The sequence below is a fragment of the Cyprinodon tularosa genome, unplaced genomic scaffold (assembly GCF_016077235.1).
Source record: "Cyprinodon tularosa strain WSP-4 unplaced genomic scaffold, ASM1607723v1 ctg154, whole genome shotgun sequence".
In the NCBI taxonomy this organism is placed as follows: domain Eukaryota; kingdom Metazoa; phylum Chordata; class Actinopteri; order Cyprinodontiformes; family Cyprinodontidae; genus Cyprinodon; species Cyprinodon tularosa.
The window spans coordinates 101784-124004 of NW_024038375.1; the positions used below are offsets into that span (position 1 = coordinate 101784).

The 22221-nt window shown below is 36.2% G+C and overlaps 1 protein-coding gene across 3 annotated transcripts in view; it reads right to left on the reverse strand.

The window, feature by feature from the left end:
* LOC119779980 (voltage-dependent calcium channel subunit alpha-2/delta-2-like) overlaps positions 1-22221 on the reverse strand; it is a 58046-nt gene that overhangs the window by 25776 nt on the left and 10049 nt on the right. For 2 of the 3 annotated variants that reach the window (XM_038279844.1, XM_038279843.1), the window contains exons 3-5: positions 8335-8451; positions 7334-7393; positions 3633-3677 (exon numbers count right to left, since the gene is read on the reverse strand). In XM_038279844.1, the coding sequence (XP_038135772.1) occupies positions 3633-3677; positions 7334-7393; positions 8335-8451 (222 nt within the window). The remainder of the gene's footprint in view (positions 1-3632; positions 3678-7333; positions 7394-8334; positions 8452-22221) is intronic. The other variant, XM_038279845.1, reaches the window with a different exon arrangement.

Genomic DNA, 22221 nt, shown 5'->3' on the forward strand with positions numbered 1-22221 from the left:
AAGGCAAGAAAACCTCTTCTTTTTGTAACTTTGTATCGTCCACCAGGTCCTTACTCTGAATTTTTAGATGAGTTTTCAGAGTTCCTTTCTGATTTGGTATTAAATACTGACAGGGTCATCATAGTGGGAGATTTTAACATCCATGCTGACATTGAAGGCGATAGCTTAAGAGCAGCCTTTAATGCTATCTTAGACACTATTGGCTTTGTTCAAAATGTGAATAGTCCGCATTCTCATCTTCATACTTTGGATCTTGTGCTGACATACGGCATAGAATGTGAAGAAATAACAGTATTTCCTCACAACCCTGTCCTCTCTGACCACTTTCTAATAACCTTCAGGATTACTTTAACAGAGTTCTCCTCCCCCAAAAGAAGGTTCAATTTTAGTAGATCTTTATCAGATAGTGCAGTTATAAATTTTAAAGAATCTGCTTCACTTTCTCTCTGCTCTGTGTCACTGAGCAGTGCTGCAGAGTGCAAAAGCTTAGCTTATTCCCCTTCACAGGTTGATGATTTTGTTGAGGGGGTTGCTAGTTCTCTGCGTATTGCCTTAGACAACGCAGCTCCTTTGAAAATGAAAACCGTTAAAAATAGAAAGCTTGCTCCTTGGTTTAATGCAGAGCTGCGTACTTTGAAGCAAAATGCTAGGAAACTGGAGAGAAAATATCGCTCCACAGGCCTGCGAGAGTCCTTCCTAGTCTGGAAAAATGGTTTACTGCTGTATAAGAGGACCCTTTGTAAAGCAAGAGCAGCATACTTCTCCTCATTAATAGAGGAGAATAAGAATAATCCTAGATTTCTTTTTAATACAGTTGCCAAACTCACCCAGAGCCATAGCTCTGTTGAACCGTCCATTCCACCTGCTCTCAGCAGCAATGATTTTATGGGATTCTTTATAAATAAGATTGATCTTATTAAAAATAAGATCATAAGCACTCCTCTATCCGCGATTGTACCTGAGGTAGTCATGGAATCTGAACCGGGTTTAGACTGCTTTGATCCAGTTGAACTCTCTGAATTAGCAAAATTATTGTCTTCATCTAATGATTCAACTTGTATGTTAGATCCAGTTCCAATCAGGTTATTTAAGGAGGTATTCCCTTTGATCTCCTCCTCCATTTTAGATGTGATTAATCTATCTCTGTTACAGGGATATGTACCTAAAGCTTTTAAGATTGCTGTAATTAAACCTCTGCTTAAGAAACCGTCTCTTGACCCAGATGACTTGGTCAATTATAGACCTATATCCAATCTTCCTTTCTTATCCAAAATTCTTGAGAAAGTAGTTGCCAAACAAGTTTGCGATCACTTCCACCATAATGAACTTTTTGAAGAGTTTCAGTCTGGCTTTAGAGCACTGAAACAGCTCTGGTGAAAGTCACTAATGATATTCTCATGGCCTCAGATAATGGACTTGTATCTGTGCTCGTCCTGTTGGATCTTAGTGCTGCATTTGATACAGTTGACCATAATATTCTTTTAGAAAGACTTGAATATTTTGTTGGAATTAAAGGAACAGCACTAGACTGGTTTAAATCTTATCTATCTGATCGAATTCAGTTTGTTCATGTTAATGATAGATCTTCAACACGCTCAAAGGTTACCTGTGGAGTACCACAGGGATCAGTGCTAGGACCAATTCTCTTTACTTTATACATGCTCCCAATTGGTAGAATTATTAGACAGCATGGGATTAATTTCCACTGTTATGCTGATGATACCCAGCTATATCTGTCTATAAATCCAGATGAAGCTAACCCATTACATAGATTACAGGCATGTCTTGAAGACATAAAAACCTGGATGACTCTTAATTTTCTGCTTCTGAATGCAGACAAAACAGAAGTTATAGTCTTTGGACCAGAGTCTCTGAAAAAGAAACTGATTAGCCAGTCACTTCATTTGGATGGGATTAAACTGATTTCAGATAATAAAGTAAAAAATCTTGGTGTTATTTTTGATCAGGACCTGTCATTTAAATCCCATATCAAAGAGGTTTCTAGAATTTCCTTCTTTCATCTGAGGAACATTGCAAAAATTAGAAATATCCTGTCCAGGGGTGATGCTGAGAAACTAGTCCATGCATTTGTTACTTCAAGGCTGGACTATTGTAATTCTTTACTATCAGGAAGTCCACAAACTGTAGTTAAAAGCCTTCAGCTGATCCAAAATGCTGCAGCCAGAGTTCTAATGAAAATGAAAAAGAGAGATCATATCTCTCCTATCCTGGCTTCTCTTCATTGGCTTCCTGTTAAATCAAGAATAGAATTTAAAATCCTCCTTCTCACATATAAAGCCTTAAATGGCCAAGCTCCATCTTATATCAGAGATCTGATTGTTCCTTATGTTCCTAACAGAGCACTTCGCTCTCAATCTGCAGGTTTACTAATCGTTCCTAGAATTTCTAAAAGTAGAATGGGAGGCAGATCTTTTAGTTATCAGGCTCCTCTCCTGTGGAACCAACTACCAGTTTTAGTCCGTGAGGCAGACACCCTGTCTACTTTTAAGGCTAGGCTTAAAACTTTCATTTTTGATAAAGCTTATAGTTAGGGTGGCTCAGGTTATCCTGAGCTATCTCTATAGTTATTCTGCTATAGGCTTAGACTTTTGGAGGACATAGGGACCCCCATTTCATCATTCTGCTTCATTCTGTCTCTGTTCTCCTATTCTGCAGAATCTGTTAGTTCAATCTCTAACCTTCTGCTCTCTCTGCTTTTCCTCAGAGTAGCTTTGCCTCGTCTGTTCCTGTTTGGCTGTGACGTCATCCTGGAAAAAAACATCAGCTGTGCTGCTTCTATCAACACCCTTGTTAATAGATGTTGGAGATCGGCCTGTTTTCCAGTGTGGTCCTGTTTCTCTGACCGTGACTGAGTGGATGTGCTCTCTTCGTCCTCTGGCATGGGAGCTGCCTTGGAGCTCGTCTGCCTGGCTGTGTGTTTCCTGGACGGGGCCGCCTTTTACAGCTGCTTTTTGTATCTCTGCTTCTGTCTCCTTGAACCCCAGTCGGCCTCGGCAGATGGCCGCTCACACTGAGCCTGGTTCTGCTGGAGGTTTCTTCCTGTTAAAAGGGAGTTTTTCCTCTCCACTGTCGCTACAAGCATGCTTAGTGTGGGGGATTGTATTTGAGTCAATGAGTCAATGCAATCAACTGGTTTTCCTTAGATAGAAAACTTTGTATCAATTTGACTGTATGATCTGGTTGAACTGTAAAGTGCCTTGAGATGACATGTGTTGTGAATTTGGCGATATATAAATAAACTGAATTGAATTGAATTGAAAGACATTTTCCATCACAAGTGATCACTGCACTTAGCTGTATTAAACTCCACAGGTTAGGTGCTGGTTTGCTAGGTCCCTACCCTACTGCTCACAACACCCTATTTCTTTTCTTCTTTTATGCTCTGGCCCTTCAGACATGACAGCTTCACCAGCTTTCATTGTATTCTCAGCTAACTTTTCATTTATTTTCCCTTTTGCACTTTTTAACGTTAATTTATAAATAATGGACGCAAAAATAAACCAACCATGAACTACAAGATTGAACAAAACTGAAAAAGAAAAGCTGTTTAAATGATAATATATGCCTTTTAAACCTGTTTAGCTTGACAGCTTGTTTAGTCCAGCACTTACATATTCCAAATCAGCTTTGGAGTCATAGTAGGCCATGTCAAGCTCCTGCAGGAAAGCAAATGAAAAGATATGATGAAGACTGTAAAACGTAATGAGGGTGAGCAGTCACATGTTTGCACATGTCAAATGGGTGTTTGAATTCACAAAAAAGTTTGGAAAATTACTACTGTAAAATATTTTTGTTATATTTATTTGTCATTTATATTGTTTGTAAATGAAATGATTATATTACATTGTATCTCTATGCATTTTGGAAAAACATGAATATCTTAAATGTCTGCGAAAGGCAGAAAGACTGGAAAAATAAATAATTTATGTTATAAAATAAGTTAGAGGAATCATTTACAACAATTCTAAAAGCCAATGGATTTTAACAGACAAGAAATTAATTAATCTAATTTTGAAAAAAATCATTCCTAAAATATTTGCAGAAACACAAATTCCAGAGTTGAACACAAATCTCTTATTTTCTCTGTCATTTCGGATACGGTGTGATTTCAGATGGACCGAGGTGCATTAAAGACAGTGAAGGGAAAACGGAACATTCCTCAGAATTATAATATAGTTAGACAGTAACTATATTATAATACTTTTACTACATTAGCATAGTAACTATATGCTACTATATGCAATATCAGATCATAATATAAAAAATCATTTATGATCTTTGAGATACTACATTTCCCTATAGTAACATGTAGTTAGATGTAGTTACATAGTTAGATTATGTAACATACAAGCGAGAGATTCCTATGTGCATGAGTACCGGACTCACTTCTCCATGTAAATTATTCACTAGTGGCCTAACTAATAACTAACACCAGCTTCTGTTCCTAAATTATTTATCTCACAGTAGAATATACTTGAGCTCAGTCTGCACTTTTCTTACAAAACCTGATTTATTTTCTGATTTTCCACAGATACCATGAGACACTCAGTCCAGCCACAAAACCTCCTCCACATTTTCCCCTGTCTCTTCCATTTTTACTGTTCAGGAAATGTTAGCAAAGGGAATAAAAAAATTATTCAATGTTAAAATTGTGCTTTAAACGTACAATGTCCTGAATGCTAACTGCTTATATTCCAAGATTCTGATAGAATAAAAGAACCTATTTTATTCTGTCTGCAAAGGTGTAGCTAATAATTGTCTCTTTTCCTCATCACTATTTTCCTTTTTTTTCTTTTTTTTTGCTCAGAACTGTCAACCTATGACTCAGTGGAGAAGCTGTGTGGACCATCATTATCTGTTAGTCTGACTTTCGGAAGAGGCAGGACATGCTTCAAATTCCACTCAGTGGTGTAACTATTTTTGACCTTTTCTGATTAGCAAAGTGTCTGCCTGCTCCAAACCTGAGGCTGCATTCTAAATCATCCAAGCACAACAGTTCTCTCAGTCTGCCATCCTTGTGTAAAGTCAAAAATAAAAGGGGATTTTTTTTTCAACAGATAGTAGCTCTTTTTACTCATGGATGTGCAATTGTTAATGCACTATGCTAATGCAGCAATGATTTTTACCCAAACATTGATAACCAAATTATAATTATTCATAATGCCGTATTGCATGTTATTTTGATAATTTCACAAAATTCTAACTACCTTTTTACAAATTTCATTGTAAACACTAAAAACTTAGAATCGCCGATATATATATATATCACTATTGACTTCCGTTTCTAACTTATCAAAAATGTAGGAGTTTTTTTATTGAAATAATTCACAAATGGGTATTACTAATGCTAAATTTAACTGCATATTTTCAACAGCATGTTTGGCCCATTTACAGATGTCAATCACATTTTAAAGCCACAACAAATATGTCTATATTTGCAAATCCTTTTAATGAGTTTCCTGGTAAGCTGGCTGAAGGATGGTTAAAAAAAAATTCTTCTGCCAAATTAGAGAGTTCCAACATGATGCCAACCCGTCCTCTGAGACGCCATCGGGAGAACATGAGTAACAAGCAGATTTAATCATCGCACTTGAGAGAAACATCATGGCTGTATATAATGGGTTTAACCGTGTAAATACAAATATGATATTATTTTATTTAACCTTTATTTAACCAGAAAAAAACCCTATTGAGATTAAAAACCTCTTTTTCAAGGGTGTCCTGGCCAAGAGGCAGCAAAGTTAAATAAGATACATTAAACATAGATACATTAAAATAAATGACAGGTACATAAAAAATAAAAAAAACATATCAAGTAAAACAATTACAGATCATTGAGGCTGCTTCAAATTCTTTATATTTGTTTAAAATGGTAAAGAGAATTGTTTTATTACATTCTCTGATCAGAAGAAGTTAAAGTAAGCAAACTTTGTTCACGGTTGTCAAACATACGCCATCAAAGCTTCAAAAAAGGTGATGTAGCTTTCAACATTTAAAGCAACATCCATGAATCCAAGAGTAGAATAGAAAGGCCTAATTATTACAAATATCTGCAAATATTCTTGTTACATGCTTGCAAAAACATTCAATTATTTTAAAATGTATATTCATTTGAAATCTAAGGCTAGGAAAAAATGGATATTAACAGATTACAGTTATTTTCATGGAAAAACTTCACTATACTTAACCTGCGTTTTGCTTTTTTTCAGCATTGTATTGATCTACACCAGTAACACCTATCTCTGCTATATAAGTTTCTGGAGACACCTCATTTGAACCGCAGTTGCACGTGACAAAGCTATATCTCAGAGATAAAAATTAATATAAAATCTTATTAGTGATGCTAATAATAATGTTGCTATGTCACGCTAGCTATCAGTATACTATCAAAAAGGACAACCACCGGTTCGCTCCGGCGAGAAAGTAATAAAGAATTAAGTAAAGTAATTTATACTGTTCTAAGAAAAAGTAATGCATTATTTGTTTGCTTTTTTAAAGTTCAAATTAAAGCAGGTTAGTTTTACTCCAGGCTTTACCATTAGAATCTCACACTGGCCCAAACTGACAAGACAATGACAAGTTAGGCCTGGAGATATTAGGAAAACATGATGTGCAATATTGTTGGTGCATGTTAAGCCATCAATTTCTTAAAATGAGGACATTATTATACAGCATTGTAAATAATCTGTATGGATACTGTGAAAAAAAAATATTTTTTGTCCATGTTAACGATGATTTTTTTTTTTTTGTTTCCTCTGCCCTATGACTGATGTATCTATCTTCTGAAACCTTTCTGCATTGCATATAAAGCGCCCCAAAATCTATGAACAGAATGAAAGCCTAAAATTTAGATAAATAGCAATAATTTACTACATTCCATTGCAGTACATGATAATAATGCTTATACATTTACAGTTTAAATCATCCATCCAATTCCCCATTCTTGTTCTCATTCTGAACATTCCCAAGGGATTCATACAGTAGGCCAGATATTTAGTCCTTCCACTGGTCTCTTATCTCAAGCATCTCTAGTCAATATCAAAACAGCAGCTCAACTCTGAAACTCCCCTTAATGATGAATGTCCTTACCCTATTTATAAGGCTGAGTGAAGGGACGAAGTTCATATCAGCCACAGATTTGTTTTATTTCAGTTCCTATTGGTTTCTCAAAAGTAGATTTTTTGGGAAAAAATGGATTGAGTGGAAAACCAGTGGCTTTGCCATATATCATTAGAAAATTTCTTTAAAATCAAATGTTATATCAAACAAAGGAGGTTACTATTCAGGGGCTATAAATGAAAAACAAACTTACCTTGAGTCCATCTTGCCATATATGTTCCCGTTGGAGTCGTTCTGCTTCACTCGCTAAACGCTATATGATTCAGACAGCAAAACATCAGAACACATTAGTATGGCTGACTTATTACAGTAGCTCAAATAAAACCTCAGTAGTATTTACCAGACTTGGTCTTAATGCTGTTTTCTACCTACTAATTAATAAATACATTTCTACAGCCAAATAAGGAAGTAAATGCATTTACTCCCAAACTGATTTCAAAAAGGGGAACCAGTTTTTTTTTTTTTTTTTTTGCTTGCGAACAAAATTACATATCCTCTTCCAATGGTGGCTGACAGGGGTCAGCAAAATCCAAAAGCCACAACAAAAATATATCAGTGTCAGTGTTTGTGATGTAGATACATGTAATAGATACGTTTCTTTCATGTTTCAAGTTTGGCACACCAAATCTGGTAACTTTGTATTTATTAGCCTACTTATTTATTAGATTTTTCCATTTTACTGCTATGATTTCTCATCTAATATGTGATGTTCCTGCTGATGATGTTTGCATGTTTCTCTTCTATGGTTCATAAAAAAAACATGGAAACAGATCTTGCATTCAACAGCTGCATTCCTTTTGGTTGATCAGTGGACATTGTATAGGAGCTGTCCCACTTCAAGATTGACACTGTCAAATAATCATCACTAGTTATCTTTGGTTGCAAAACACTGAAAACTGCCATACTAGAACCCACTTCACAGACTCACAGAATTAGCACCATAACCAAAGATTCCTCTGCAATATTCCTCCATCTCCATCATTCTTCCTAAAACCACTATTTATTGAAACTAACTGGCTTCAGAACAACTTCACTTTGTTTAACTTCAGATTATTTAGACTTGTATTGCTGTGGTGTGGCTTTTAGATTAAGTTGACCCCTCTGGACCACCATATCTTCCTGTCAGTTCATGTCCCCCACAAATAAAGCAAATTTCATAAATATTTTTCCATAATAAAGACTTTATATGCTCACATCGAGTGCTTTGCGCTTCTTTGCCAGCAGTTTTTCTATATCCAAAGCCACCTTTTCCACAATCCTTCGAGGTTGATTCTTCACCAGACTGAACTGTCGCCTTTCTTCATTATATATCTGTACATTATGGTATTAAACACAGAAGCAGCAGCCAGTTAGTTATTTTGTCAAATGCATTTTGTGCTCAAGTATTTTATTTAAACAGCAGATGCTTCCAAACTGTATGGAGAATTAAGAAGTTATTCTTGAGAATCCTTATTTCCCATCTGTATTCCCTAAACAGCAGAAATACTGATTCTGTCTTCTATGAAACATTATTCTATTATGCATTTAGATTAGTGGTTTTGAATGAGAGTCCCATTTCCACAGAGGGAAGGGCTGAAGATCAGAGGGAGTCTGAAAGGATTTCCCCACAAAGTTGGTCATGTTGGGCTTTTTTATGTATGAAAGACTTGGTGGATTACCAAAAGCATCATTAAGGATTAATGCATTTTAAACAGATGCAGAAACAGAAGCAAACAGACATTACTGCTTTAGTGTTGTTAAATCTTTTTGACAGATTCTTCTATGGTAGACTGAAGCAAAATATATATATATTGTTTTAACATATTTTAAAAAGGAGGATTTTATTGAGAAATACATCAAGCTAAAACAAAACATCATGTTGAAGGCACTGACCCATTTTTTCCCCCAATACTTCTGCAGGTCAGTCTGTCATGATGTTCATCTGTTTCTGCCCCAAACCTTATTGCTGTTGATAAGTTTTTCTTAAAAGGGCTTTGCGGTGTCACACATTGTCCACTTGATTTTTCACACTGGAACAATGAACCAATTATTAAGAGCTGGATGAAAGATGGATGTCTCAACTGTTTCTACTTTTCAATTTCATTTGTTTTTTCATAATATTTTCATACAATTTATTTTATTTTTTAACAATCCCCATTACATTCTTAATGTGCAGCACTTAGCTGCAACTTTTTTATTGCAAAGTGCTACACTGGTTTGATGCAAAGTTTCAATGATTTCATACCTAAACCAGCTAAGTTACTACTTTTGTCTTGATCCATTTTACGTAACGAAAAGTTCATCTTGAAAGATTTTTGATCCCATTCTTTATTCATAGGAATAACAAAAGCAAGCATGAATAGTCTCAGGATCAGTCTGAAGGGGGCCACATCAGTGAAAATACATTTCTTCCAGTCCACAACAGTCCAATTCTGTTACTTTATGCTTTAACGTATGTGCAGTACTCTCATGTTAATGAGGTTTCCCCTACATCATGCTGCTGCAGGAATAGAGAGACCGGGTTATGTTCCTTCTGCAAGACCGCACTCCATAAGTCACATCCCAGAATACCAGAAATCCCAGTTTACTTTGCATATCAGTTGGTTGAGGGGCTGGCAGAATGAGGGGATAACCTTGGGTGTCATTCCAGAGGGCTCCACCCACAGATTTGAGTACCTCACTAATAGTATTATCCTCATCATTAAACTTTACTTGACAAGACAGTCTCAAAACATTTGCAAATAAGTGATATCTTTTGAAAAAAACAGAAAAACTCCAACTTCTGTTCACAGCTGTTGCCTGTAGTGGCCAACAATGAGGTGCAGGATCCAATTATAAACATTATGACTAAATTGGAAAATAATTTTGTGAAAAAACCAAACATGTCAAATGAAGTGCTATGATAAAGTCCCAAGCAGATGTTCTAGTGCGGTGGTTTTATGTGTGAATCTTTATGAGCCAATTCGCAGCATACTGATTAGGTCTCAGACTGACATTACTGATGAGCAGCTACTTTATAACGAACCTGTGACAGTTTGGCTTTTACTTTTATAGCCCTGGGCGTTGTTGGGAGGATTTTCCTTCCAGCTCCTCTTCAAAATCCAAGGGCAAACTTCCTCGTCAGAGGGCTCACAACTTTGTTACGGCAAACAGCAAAAGGTAGACATCTTTTGATCAAAGGTCTGAACATTCATGTTTGCAGGTCTTTCCATAAAGGGTATTTTTTTATGTTTGAATTGCAAAAAAAGTAAACCATTATTTTCTGAAAGGGTTGAAAGGAAAACAATTAAAAGACCAACATAATTACATTCATTTTTATTGTATAACTAACCCTATTGCATTTTGCATTTTTAAAGCTAGTTTACAATGGCGAAATACTCTGTAACTACTTTTAAACTGGCAAGAGTGTTTGCTTTTGTCAATATACACACCTTCTGTACGAGCATGTAGCAAAAGTGAACATCAGCTTTGATAACGTCACTGACCTTCCACACAAATTCATGCAGCAATAGTGGGTAGAAAAAACACCCTTTTAGCATGATGAAACATCCAGCAAAACCAAGATCCAGTATCAGAATTCCAATAAATATTTTGTTCTTTAAAAGAAATGCTCAAACATTGATCTCTATATTTTGTTATCTTTGGAAAGTAAAGATATATATTTACATGTAAACACCAAAAACTAGCCTTAAACATTTTGTTAAACTTATAAACAAAAACTTGATGTCTTAGAATAAGTACACTCGAGCACCATAGTCCAGATAGCCAGTATTACCACCTTTGGTTGGAATAAATTTATCAAGATGGTTCTTCCTGGCATTTCAACGTCACTGACATTGGTCTGAGGAAATATATATCTTTTTTTTATTCTCAGCCAAACTGTGATGGTGATTTTTGTAAGGATCTAGTTTCATGTCATTTCTTAGAACATCCCTTATGAACTGATGAATTCATGGCAGATACTGTGATGATGAGCGGGCCCGTTCTGTAGAAGCAAAGCATGTTTGAACATGAAACTTCCATCATCTAGTTTCATAGTTGACTTGTTCTGTTTCGGTTTGAAAACTCTGTGTCGGTTTCCGAATAATTCAGTTTTAGATTCTAGCTAAAACTGACCAAAGCACCATTCTCAGAGGTCCTCTTTGATTTACATACATATTAATAGAATACAGCAACTACCAATTGTATGGATAGTTCAGCCATGCACTATAGATCTGAAATAATTCATCTGAACCACAGGGCAACACATTTACTCTTCATCCAACTTAAAGCCTGTTTTTATTATTTTCTTGGACTGTTATATCAGAACTATCAATTAAATTTCAATAAATTTAAATATAGATATAATTCCTCCAATACTATTTATTGTTTGCTGTCAGGTTACACCAAGGTTTGTAGATGATCCAGATGCTGAGGTTAAAGATGAGGGGGTTTTTAACAGATTTAGTAAGGAGTGGTGGCAACAGAAATATAAATCCAGAAATAACTGATTAAGGAACACAGGAACCAGAACAAAAGAGAACACATGGGTTAAGGAGGGAATGAAGGAATGAAGAGAATTCAGCCAACTTTAACTGCAGAGGAGGAGTATAAATGCCAAACAGTACAAAGAATAGAGTAATCAACTGATTGGGAGCAGGTGTGGACAGAAGGATATAGAAGGGAGCTTAGGGGAAAGGAGACTTACACAAGGGGGCAACAGAGAGTAAACAAGAAATACATAAGAATTCAAATACAACCAGAAAGGACTTCAAGCATAATGGTAAATGGCATGTACTTAAATAGCGCCTTTATTCAAGTCAGGAGACTTGACCAAAGCACTTTACACTACATTAATTCACCCATTTACACACACTCACGGTGGCAAGCTACATTGTAGCCACAGCTGCCCTGGGGCTCACTGACAGAAACGGGGCTGCCGTACACTGGCGCCACCGGGCCCTCTGACCACCATCATTAGACCATGCAGGTGAAGTGTCTTGCCCAAGGACACAATGACACTGAAAGTCGGAGCCGGGGCTTGAACCGTCAATCCTTCGATTTCAGGGCAAACTCCTACATCCAACGCCACTGGGGCGACAGTGGCAATGGAAATATATACTATATACAGAAACAAAAGCACACATAAAATATCTCTATTTCTTTCTGAAATTCTGTTTATTGAGTCCATAAATCACATGGTTTCATTCTGTTTTCAGCAGTCCAGAACTTCTCTGCAGGATTAAGGCTTAAAGTCTCCCTAAGTATTAATCAGGAATAATTATGTTTCACAAATAAGGTATGCTATATTGTTTTCTTTCTATGTTATGAGTATGAAATTGTAATTATATCAAAATAACTGTAGCAATAATCTAAAAATATCAAACAAGGATGATGTCTTTGTCCTGAAGTTCACCTCTGTTCTAACGTTCTAATAAGAGTATACATTTCGGTGTCTATTTGTATGTTGGAGGTTTGAGGTCATCAGACTCTCAACCTCATGGGGAAAACTGTCAAAGACAAGAAGTGTCATTTAAAAGAATAGTGGCATATGGATAGATTAGGACACAGATTACAATTTTTTTTCTCAATGACTGAATTCCTATTATGAACTACAAGACATAACTAGTTTCTGTGCTGACCAGATGCTTTACTGGCCCATAAAACAAAGATGAGAACATGCAGTAATGAACAGGGAGTTTCTGTGAACTGTGCCATCTGTGAAGAACTCTGTTCAGTGGAGAATATATTAATGAGTGTGGCAGAGCATGGAAGTGACCAAAAGAAAATGATTAAATCATGGTATCACGTGATATCGGCAGACTGTCAGTTTCCTAACTTTGATTCTCACTTTAAAATTAAAAGTCCTATAAATTCAGGGGAATTCATGAATTATTTAAAGAAGCAACATTGATATTTACACATATTGATTTCCCAAACTATACTTTTGGGAAATCAATGTGTGTAAATATCATGTATCATGCTTTATGTATTTCTTGAGAATGCGGTAGTACTTTCTACATCAAGGTACATATGAAATATAAAAGCATGCTTTATAAGTATAAATAAACAAGTCCTTTACCTGGTTTGGAAAAAAAATGAAATCTCATCTCTGAGCCTGTTGATCTTGCTCTGGATGCTACTCAACCTCTTGAAACAATCTGTGTGCAGGATGGGTGGAGTCTTTCATGATGCAGAGCGCCTTCCCCTGCACCTTGATGTGTAGAGGTTTGAGGTGGAGGGAAGGCTGCTCCTTACAGTCCTCTACGCAGCCTTAACCACAATCTGCAGAGCCACCCTCTCAGTAACAGTGCAGCCACACCACACAGTGATGTAGGTGCAGAGAACACTCTCCAACATACAATGATAGAATTTCTCTGCACTGAACTGCAGGTCCCCGCAGCTTCTGGGTAAGTAGAGATGGCAATGAGCTTTCCTGACCAGACAGGAGGTGTTGGCGCTCCAGGTGAGGTCACTGGATAAATGCACACCCAGGTACCTTTAGCTGGAGACCATCTCCGCAGCTGCTTCTCCAAGGTACAGGGGATGAAAAGGAATTCAAACACAGTCTTCTTAGTCTTCATTACATTGAGGCAGAGGCTATTGTCTCTGTACCACTGCAGCAGGTTTTCAACTTCATCTCTGTATTTGGACTCATCATTGTTTGTGATGTGTCTCACTACTGCTGTGTTATATGCAAACTTCAGTTTCTCACACCTAGGTTGTCTTGCCGTGCAGCCATATGTCAGCAGAGTAAATAGGAGAGGGCTCAGCACATGACCTGGGGTAAGTTAGTGCTAAGGGCTTACGGGGGTGGAGATGGAATTGTGGATCCCGACAGTCTGAGATCGGTTGGTCAGGAAGTCCAGGATCCAGTTCCCCAGGGTGGGACTGTCAATGAAAGGAGAGCTTCTGCATTAAGGTCTGTGGGATGATGGTGCAAAAGATTGATGGGAAATCCAGGTAGAGCAGACTGGTGTAGGAGTTTCTGCTCTCCTGGAGGGTGAGTACTGTGTGGCCCACCGATGAGATGACATCAGTTCCTCTTGTTGGCTTACTGATGTTGATCCACAGTGGAGTCCATGATGTGGGTAATGACTATGCTCTAAAAGCACATGATGACTACAGATGTTAAGGTTATAGGGGGGTGGTCATTTAGGCCTGTCACTTCAACTTGGAGACAGGGACGATAGTGGCAGACTTTAAGCAGGTTAGGACAGATGCCAATGACAGTAAGGTGTTAAAGATGTCCGCCAAAACCCCTCAGAGAGCTAGTGGGCACAGTCCCTTAGTACCTGCCCTGGAAGGTGGCCAGGGCCTGCAGCTTTCTGGGGATTCATTCCATGGAGGGTCTTCCTAACATAGGCTGTGGTCACACAGATGGGCGTGTTACCAGGTAGTTATATAAATATGGTGCAGTGCAGTGAGGGGGTCCCCTGAGCATTTTGCCTCTTTGATGTTGTAGCCCATGATGCATTTGATGCCCTTTCACATGCGCTGCAGGGGACGGGTGGTGAAGCGACCCTGAATTTTCTGTGTGGCTGTTCCCCTCACAATGCCTGTGGTCAGTCTTTTCCTAGCCTTTTGGCATACTGATGCCTCAACTTTCCTGAAAACTAAATCAGTTTAGCTTTCAATAGACTAGCACACCATCAACACCCTTGAAGACAAAGCTGGGAAAAGAGGAGGTGTGTTCCTCCAGGTCCAACTCTCCCTCGTATATATAGAAGCCTCATATATATAGAACACCTGCCAATCTGTGTGCTGCTGAAAACAGTCCTGTAGCACAGCAGCTATAATCCTGGGCCACACAGTGTGTGTTTTCTTCGCTGGCCGAATTCATCTTATCAGAAGTTGATATGCTGGCAACAACAGGATGGAGATTTGGCCAGAGATGCCAAGATGTGGTATAGGAAGAACTTAGCATGCACCACAAATGTTAAGTGGATCTCTTAATTAATTGCACTTTGGGCTATCAAGTTACCAAAAAATATACAATAACAAAATGTGTTTCAAAGCATTTCATCTATTGAGGGACTATTTGAACTTTAGAGAAATTATGTTTTCCGCCTTAGGAATGAAATCTTAAATATTATTAGGAATGTCTTTGTTACATAGAATGTTTAAGATTCGACCCGTAATGGGAAAATTTGATTGCTGTGTTACTCTTTGACAAAATCTAACTTATTCTTCCAGTTGCTTTTCATCATCTGTCCCTTTTGTAAAGTTACTTATAGTAAGTATATTTTATTTGATTCTGAAAATGTTTGGACTGTCAAGCAGAACATAGCAACTTATTTTACAACCTGCCATCATAAATCATTAAAATACACTATAAAATAAAAATTTTTCTGGCTTTTTTGTGTTTACTACTTGTTCCCTAAACTTTGCATACAGTTCAAAAACGTTAATCTGAAATTTGTTATTATCAAAAAAGTAACAGCAGTTTATCAATTAATAGGGTTGAATTAATTTATCATTTAATCAAGTTAAATTTCACTTTAATTAATTTAAGACAAGTTAATATCAATGTCTTTCATGGCAAGGCAAAGGCAAGGCAAATTTATTTGTATAGCACAATTCAGTACAAAGACAATGCAAAGTGCTTTACATGATTAAAATACAGGAAGATAAAACAGAATCCAAGCAAGTAGGAAAAAAAATAAATAAATAAATAAATAAAAAATAAAATAAAAAATGCTGAAACAAAAAAGAATATTAAAAACAGTTGTACTAAAGAAAATATGTTTTAGTTGAACTGTTTAACTAGAACAGTCGAAGGCAATCCTAAACAAATGTGTTTTTAGTCTTGATTTAAAGGAACTCAGGCTTTCTGCACTTTTTTCTGGAAGTTTGTTCCAGATAAGTGGAGCATAGGAACTAAATGCTGCTTTTCCATGTTTAGTTCTGTTTAGTTTAGTTTCATGGGGCCCCAAATTCTGGCGGCACCCCTGCATGTTTTTCCTAACCTGTGGTCATGGTTCACTCAAAATAACTGAAGCCCATTGATCTGGATGGCTGAGTCTGGCATATTATAGTTAAACCAGGGTTCTGTTCAGGCAGAGAACAGTATGGTTCTTTATCTCTGTAAAAAGACTCAGCCTCAGACATAACAAATCCACTTTGCCAGTAAGTGAGTGGACTTTGGTCAGAAAGATAGTAGAAATTGGTTGCCTCCTAGCTCTTAGCTGGGCCAAGGCAAATGTTTGCTCTCCACTCTTCTGTTTTCAGGCCCGTTTTCTCTTGGTTGTTGCTCCATACACTCTGCTGTGCCATTCCATTGTCCTGTGTAGCTGCTGTCCACCCACTGCTGATTTTAGCATGGGTGATACATTAAAAAACAAACTATGGTGACCATCACTTGGCTTGAGCTGTAGTTCAGATGTGAATTCAGCACTGAACTAAAGCCTAAATCCAGCCTCAAAGTAATTAAAATAAGGCTTAATACTGGGAGCTGGAGAACCTCTGTATACCACCAGGATAACAGAAAATATTTGGTAAAGTATCAAAATGCTAAAGTAATACTAACCATGGAATTGTTGGCTAGTATTTACAAATATATTGTATGATCAAAGTCGTTGTAAATATGGGGCACATGAGGCGATTTGGTTTCTAACAAACAACTATTACATATTTGAATGCATGAAATAAATATGTCAGTATCTAATCTACACATTTCCAACAGAAACAAACTTCAGAGCAAACAGTCCGCACCACAGAGCAGGTTAAGTCTCCAAACTACGATAGATCTATAGAAAATATAAGGTAATTCCTTGTAAGTATAAAACTATACCAGAGTTACCTGAGTAAGCCACTAATTCTGCAGAAACATTTGAGCAAAAAAGTAGCCGTTGTTAAAGTACAGTGTTCAAAATATTAACACACCTATTCTGTCACAACTCTCTTTTTATTTTATTTTTAACATTTCCTGAACATGTTTACTTTTTAGATTTAAGAATGTATATTTTAATACAGTTTCAATACAATTTATTTTAACGACTTCTAATTCTTTTAACTATAATAGATGTTCGCAGCTTAAAATAGCTTCTGTAAAGTGGCAGAGTGGGCAGTTAAGACACAGGGTTTGGCTTTCTATTCCTGTTTTTTCCTGATGCCTTTTTTTTAGCTGAAACACGTCCTAAGCCAGGATAAGCAATTGCTTTAATTACTTTTCAACAATTTTCAGATGCAAGAGGAGATCAGTGAGGAGTTAATGAAGAAGTGAGTGTCACATCAAGGCTTTACTGCAGGCTGACCATCTGCTCTGCAGTGACACAAACAAAAAGGACACGTGGCGATGCTCTCTGCTGAGGCAACGCCCCCACACATCTCTCCAGAGCATGACTCTCTGGCCTTCTGCATATGATCTCAGATTCTGCTGCTGGCATTTTGGTTCAACCATAACACCATCAGGTGCAGTACAGCACTTGATGTAGGACCCTATAAACATTAGCAAGTTAAAAAATGGATATATATATATATATATATATATATATATATATATATATATATATATATATATATATATATATATATATATATATATATATATATATATAAGATATGTTTCCTTTTTGCCAAAAGTCTGCTTGGTATAATATAGTCTACCCATGGGAAATGTTTTTTATAAAGTAATATAAAACGAGCTATGTGTGGTCATTACAAGCTCCTACGGGCTTCAGAGTAGCAATAAAACCTATCCAAAGAAAAAAAATTATATTTTTCCAAACATAAATGTGTAAGGATGCTTTCTGGATAATTATCCAAAGAACAGAGGACATGAGTGGTTCTCAACATTGAAACATTCAATAAACCTTTACCATGTTTAAAGGGTGATTAGGAGGATGTCAAAGGTCAAGCATATGACCATCAAATGCTTAAATGTACAAATTAAACCTTTAGATCAAGATTTCATTTTGCTTTTTTTAACCTGCCACGATATCTAAGCTCAGTCATTTGTTTTGTTTTAATTTAACTGTATAAAGCTTGTTCTCATACTGCTACATTAACTTGTGTTGGCCTGTGCTGATGTTTTTTCAATATTAATACTATCATTATAACGTTATCTTTGATCGTCCAAACAGGTTTACATGTGCACAGATATCTCTCCTTGTCTGGCCAATCCCTCCTTGAGGCAACAATGTCTATGCTATGGACAATACTTAGACAATAAATCACAAGTTACAAAACAAAAAGGACAAAAAATTGCACAAGTAAACATAAACATCATCATTAAGTTGTTGCATCAAATAACGTTTTTTTTTTATTGATGTCTCAGTATGGAGGACCTGGAGAGTCACAGAGAAAGAAGAAGAAATAGAGAATTTTCAAAAAAGTAAAAAAAAAAACAATCCACTGGACTTTGTTACCAAGTTTGAAGACGTTTCACTTCCCACCCAGGAAGCGTTTTCAATTCAAAATGTCAGAAATAGCGTTGAGTTTAGGGCTTTATAGAGTGGACCAGAAAAAACTTCCTGGATGGGAGGCGAATCGTCTTCAAACTTGGAAACAAAGTCCAGTGGATTGTTTTTGGAATGACTATGACCTGGATGACTTCACCAGCAAGAAATACAGTACTTTAAAATTTAACATTAATATAATACAATTAGGGGTCCCATTTGAAAAGCATTTTGTAATTGCATATTTTAAACTGAATTATTATAGAGGCATTAAAATTTGTATTTAATAATCCATTCTTTTAAAAGCTAATTATTTTTACATTTCCATTTTCTTTTTTACTTAAAATTTTCAATTCAAATTTGCGATTGCATCTTTCTTTAACCTCTCAATTGAGCATTTCTATGACCCTTCTGGTCCCAGTGCATTCTCTTGACTGTTTCCCTTTTCAACTAAGCTATTGTGTGAAACTTTGTTGTGTGACACCTGCTCACTTTGTTGCTCGAGACAAAGTGGAAACTCAGAGCCTTTTAAATTGAGCAAAGTAAAAGTTCAATCTTATCAAATTTTTAGAAAAACTTGTCTTCTGAAAGCAGAAGGGATGCATCCAATTTTTTATATTTTTTACTAATTTCTTCCTAAAGAAGATGCATCATTAGCATCTAGAATTTTGATATAGTGAGCCAAAGTTATTCAACGTTATTCATATTGTCATGCCCCAATATGTTGCTTGTTGCTCCATCATCTGAGCTTTATCTATGATTGTTCAACTACTAAAAGCCAAATAGTCCACAAAGATAAAGCATGACAGTGAATCAAAACAATGACAGGTGCAGAGCAAATTTTTGCTCGTGCAGAGTACCTCCAATGGTACATATTGTGCTCTGATCCAAATGTGGCTGTCTACATCCTAGCAGCAACTGTAATTGTTTTAACGTTCTAAGAGACCAGAAGGGTGACAGAAAACTAAATGGAAAAGGGTCACCATTGCACAGGCACCAAAGGGGACATAAAATAGCCAGCGTGGCTAGTTTATACCACGTACATGACATACTAATCTGGAAAGGAGCAGGTAGAGCGTGATTTCAAAGATGGGACTAACAGAGTCAGTGGTAACTGTTTAGAACCAGCTCTTACAGCAGTCAGTTGTTGAAATTTTAACAATATGAACAACTCTTTCAGGCATAATAAAGTCATCAATAAAGTATTCCTCTGCTGCAGCTGTAATCTTGACTTTTATTGTTACAGAAGAAGCGCTGTTGCATTATGGGTCTGCCTCAGGCACTGTGATCGGTCCGTTCTCATTTTAGACCAGAGAGTACTGAGCCCTACTAGACTGAATTATGCTTTGTGTAAGTCAGTCTGCTGGCCAGGCTAAAATTAAATAATAAGACAATGCAATTTTAAAAAAGGATTTAAAAAATGCAAGGTGAAAAATAAGAAGTAAATGCCTTTTTAAATGTTTGATAAGCAAAGGTATTTATAATCAGATTTATGAATTGTACTTTTAAAATCTTATTTAGAAATAGGATTTGAAAATAAATTTTAAAATGCATTATTGGCAATGCATTAATAAATACAATTACTCTTTAGCAAATCAACTTATGTCAGGTTGAGTGGAGGTTTTTAGAGTACCCAAATGCAGAGTCAAATAGGAAGGGATAATTGCTTGCAAAGTATAATGAAAAAGTAAAAATACAAAAAATCCTTAGTCCAGAACAGATAGTTCAAGAACCAAAAAAAAACTAGGAGCCACTATGGAGGAATTAAACAAAAGAATGACGAGGATCCAGCAAAGAGTAACTGAACAGTAGGTGTAAATATGGGAGACAGAAACAATGGGAGGAATAATTAGCTGATAGGGAGCAGGTGTAGACAGAAGTAACTAGAAGGAGGTAAGGGAAAAGAGACTGGCATGAGGGGGCAACAGAGAGCAACTCAAAAAATATAACACTGCCTAAATATAACACAAAAATGGAAAAGAAACCAATTTTCAAGAAAACATAGAATAACATAAATTAAAGTGGGACTGAAAACTTAAAAAAGAAATTCAAACAGAAGTCAATATAGGACACAAGCAGGGCATGTTTTTAAATTGTCGCATTTTTTCATCGACTAGTCTTCATACTGTATAGGGGATGTGAAAACCCCAAACATAGATAAGTATGTGACTAATTCAGCACTATATGCCAGTACTCTGAATGTACTCTCCGCATAAGAGTAAAACTATGTTTGACAAGAAGATCTAACAGCAGTTCTAGAGTGGGTGAATGGCAACCAGCTTGTTTCAACTGTATCTACAACCTATTGTATGGTGATTAGCTCAGATCTGAACATCAGAAAAAATCCTCAGTTATATCTGAAAATCAAAGAAGAATTTCTAAGGATGTATTTGTCTTCAAAAGCAACTAGATTAATAAAACAATCTTGTCAAATCTTTAATACTAGCCAGTGATCTGGTGAAATTCTACAGCTGAAATGATTACCAATGTTTGAAAAATGTAAAATAGAGCATCATGCATTTTTTGTTTGTGATTTCAGAAAAAAATTAATAGAAATACACCAAACTCTCAGCTGGTTAATGATAAGAGAAGTATTACATTATTCTTTCCTTATATTTATAGAGGTATTTCCAACACAAAAACTAATCTTCTCCTTTATGAATACAGTTCTGAAAATCACAACTATAACATAACACATGCTGCAAGAATTTTATTCCCTTCCCAAGTTAAACAGAAACTATGATAAAAGAATAGCACTGTTTAGCTCAAATGTGGAATTTTTTTGATTAAAAGTGTTTCTCCTACCCAAATTTGTTAATTCTACCTGTATTAATTTTTGTTTTATTTTATAGTTTAAAATACAAAAATGTACTAACTGTCCATTTGATTACATCAATTAAAATATTATAGCAGCTGTTATAAGATAATTATTTCTCAGTACTTGAGGAGCTATTTTAACAAGTACTCTTACTGTAATAATGCTTTGGATGACTACTTATTACTTTTACTTGTTCAAAAAACATATTAAAGTAGTGTTACTCTTACTTGAGTAAAAGTTTTGGATGCTGAGCACACCATATTGAAAATCCATTTGTTCATTTTCTGACAAAGCTGGGAAGGTCCTTATTAAACACATTCTGAGTTCTGTTCTTTTCATAAACTACCGATACTATTTCATTTAGTTTTTTTTGTAGTTTTTGTTTTTACTGTACTGGTGGCTCATTTTCCTGTCAGTAGGCTAACAGAAAAGGGGGTATGAGAGAGGGGGAGACATGCTGCAAAAGACCACAGGTTGGCCATGTCAAGGACCAAGGCCTCCGTCTATGGGTCATGCGCACTAATCACTGCGCCACCAAAGCACACCAAAAACTCTAAAAAGATCTAATTTACACAAAAACCTTTGTAACTAACACTATTAAAGATATGGAAATTAATTTAGATGATATGAAGATTTAGGAATTAGCTCATTATAACATAGTATCAATTAAATACAGATGATAGAGAGTAGATAGCTATAGCGGAATATGCTGAAAAAACATGGCTGGATTGTCATTTACAACATAAGGAGTTAATAAGCTGCAACTGTCATAATAATGCCAAATATTCCTTATCATATCACACTAGTGTGTGTCCAGGCATCACTCTGGAAATGCATCATTTTGTGCAAGAATAATAATTGCTGAAAACTGGAAAGACGCTTTTGTTATTATTTGGCTTTTAAAAG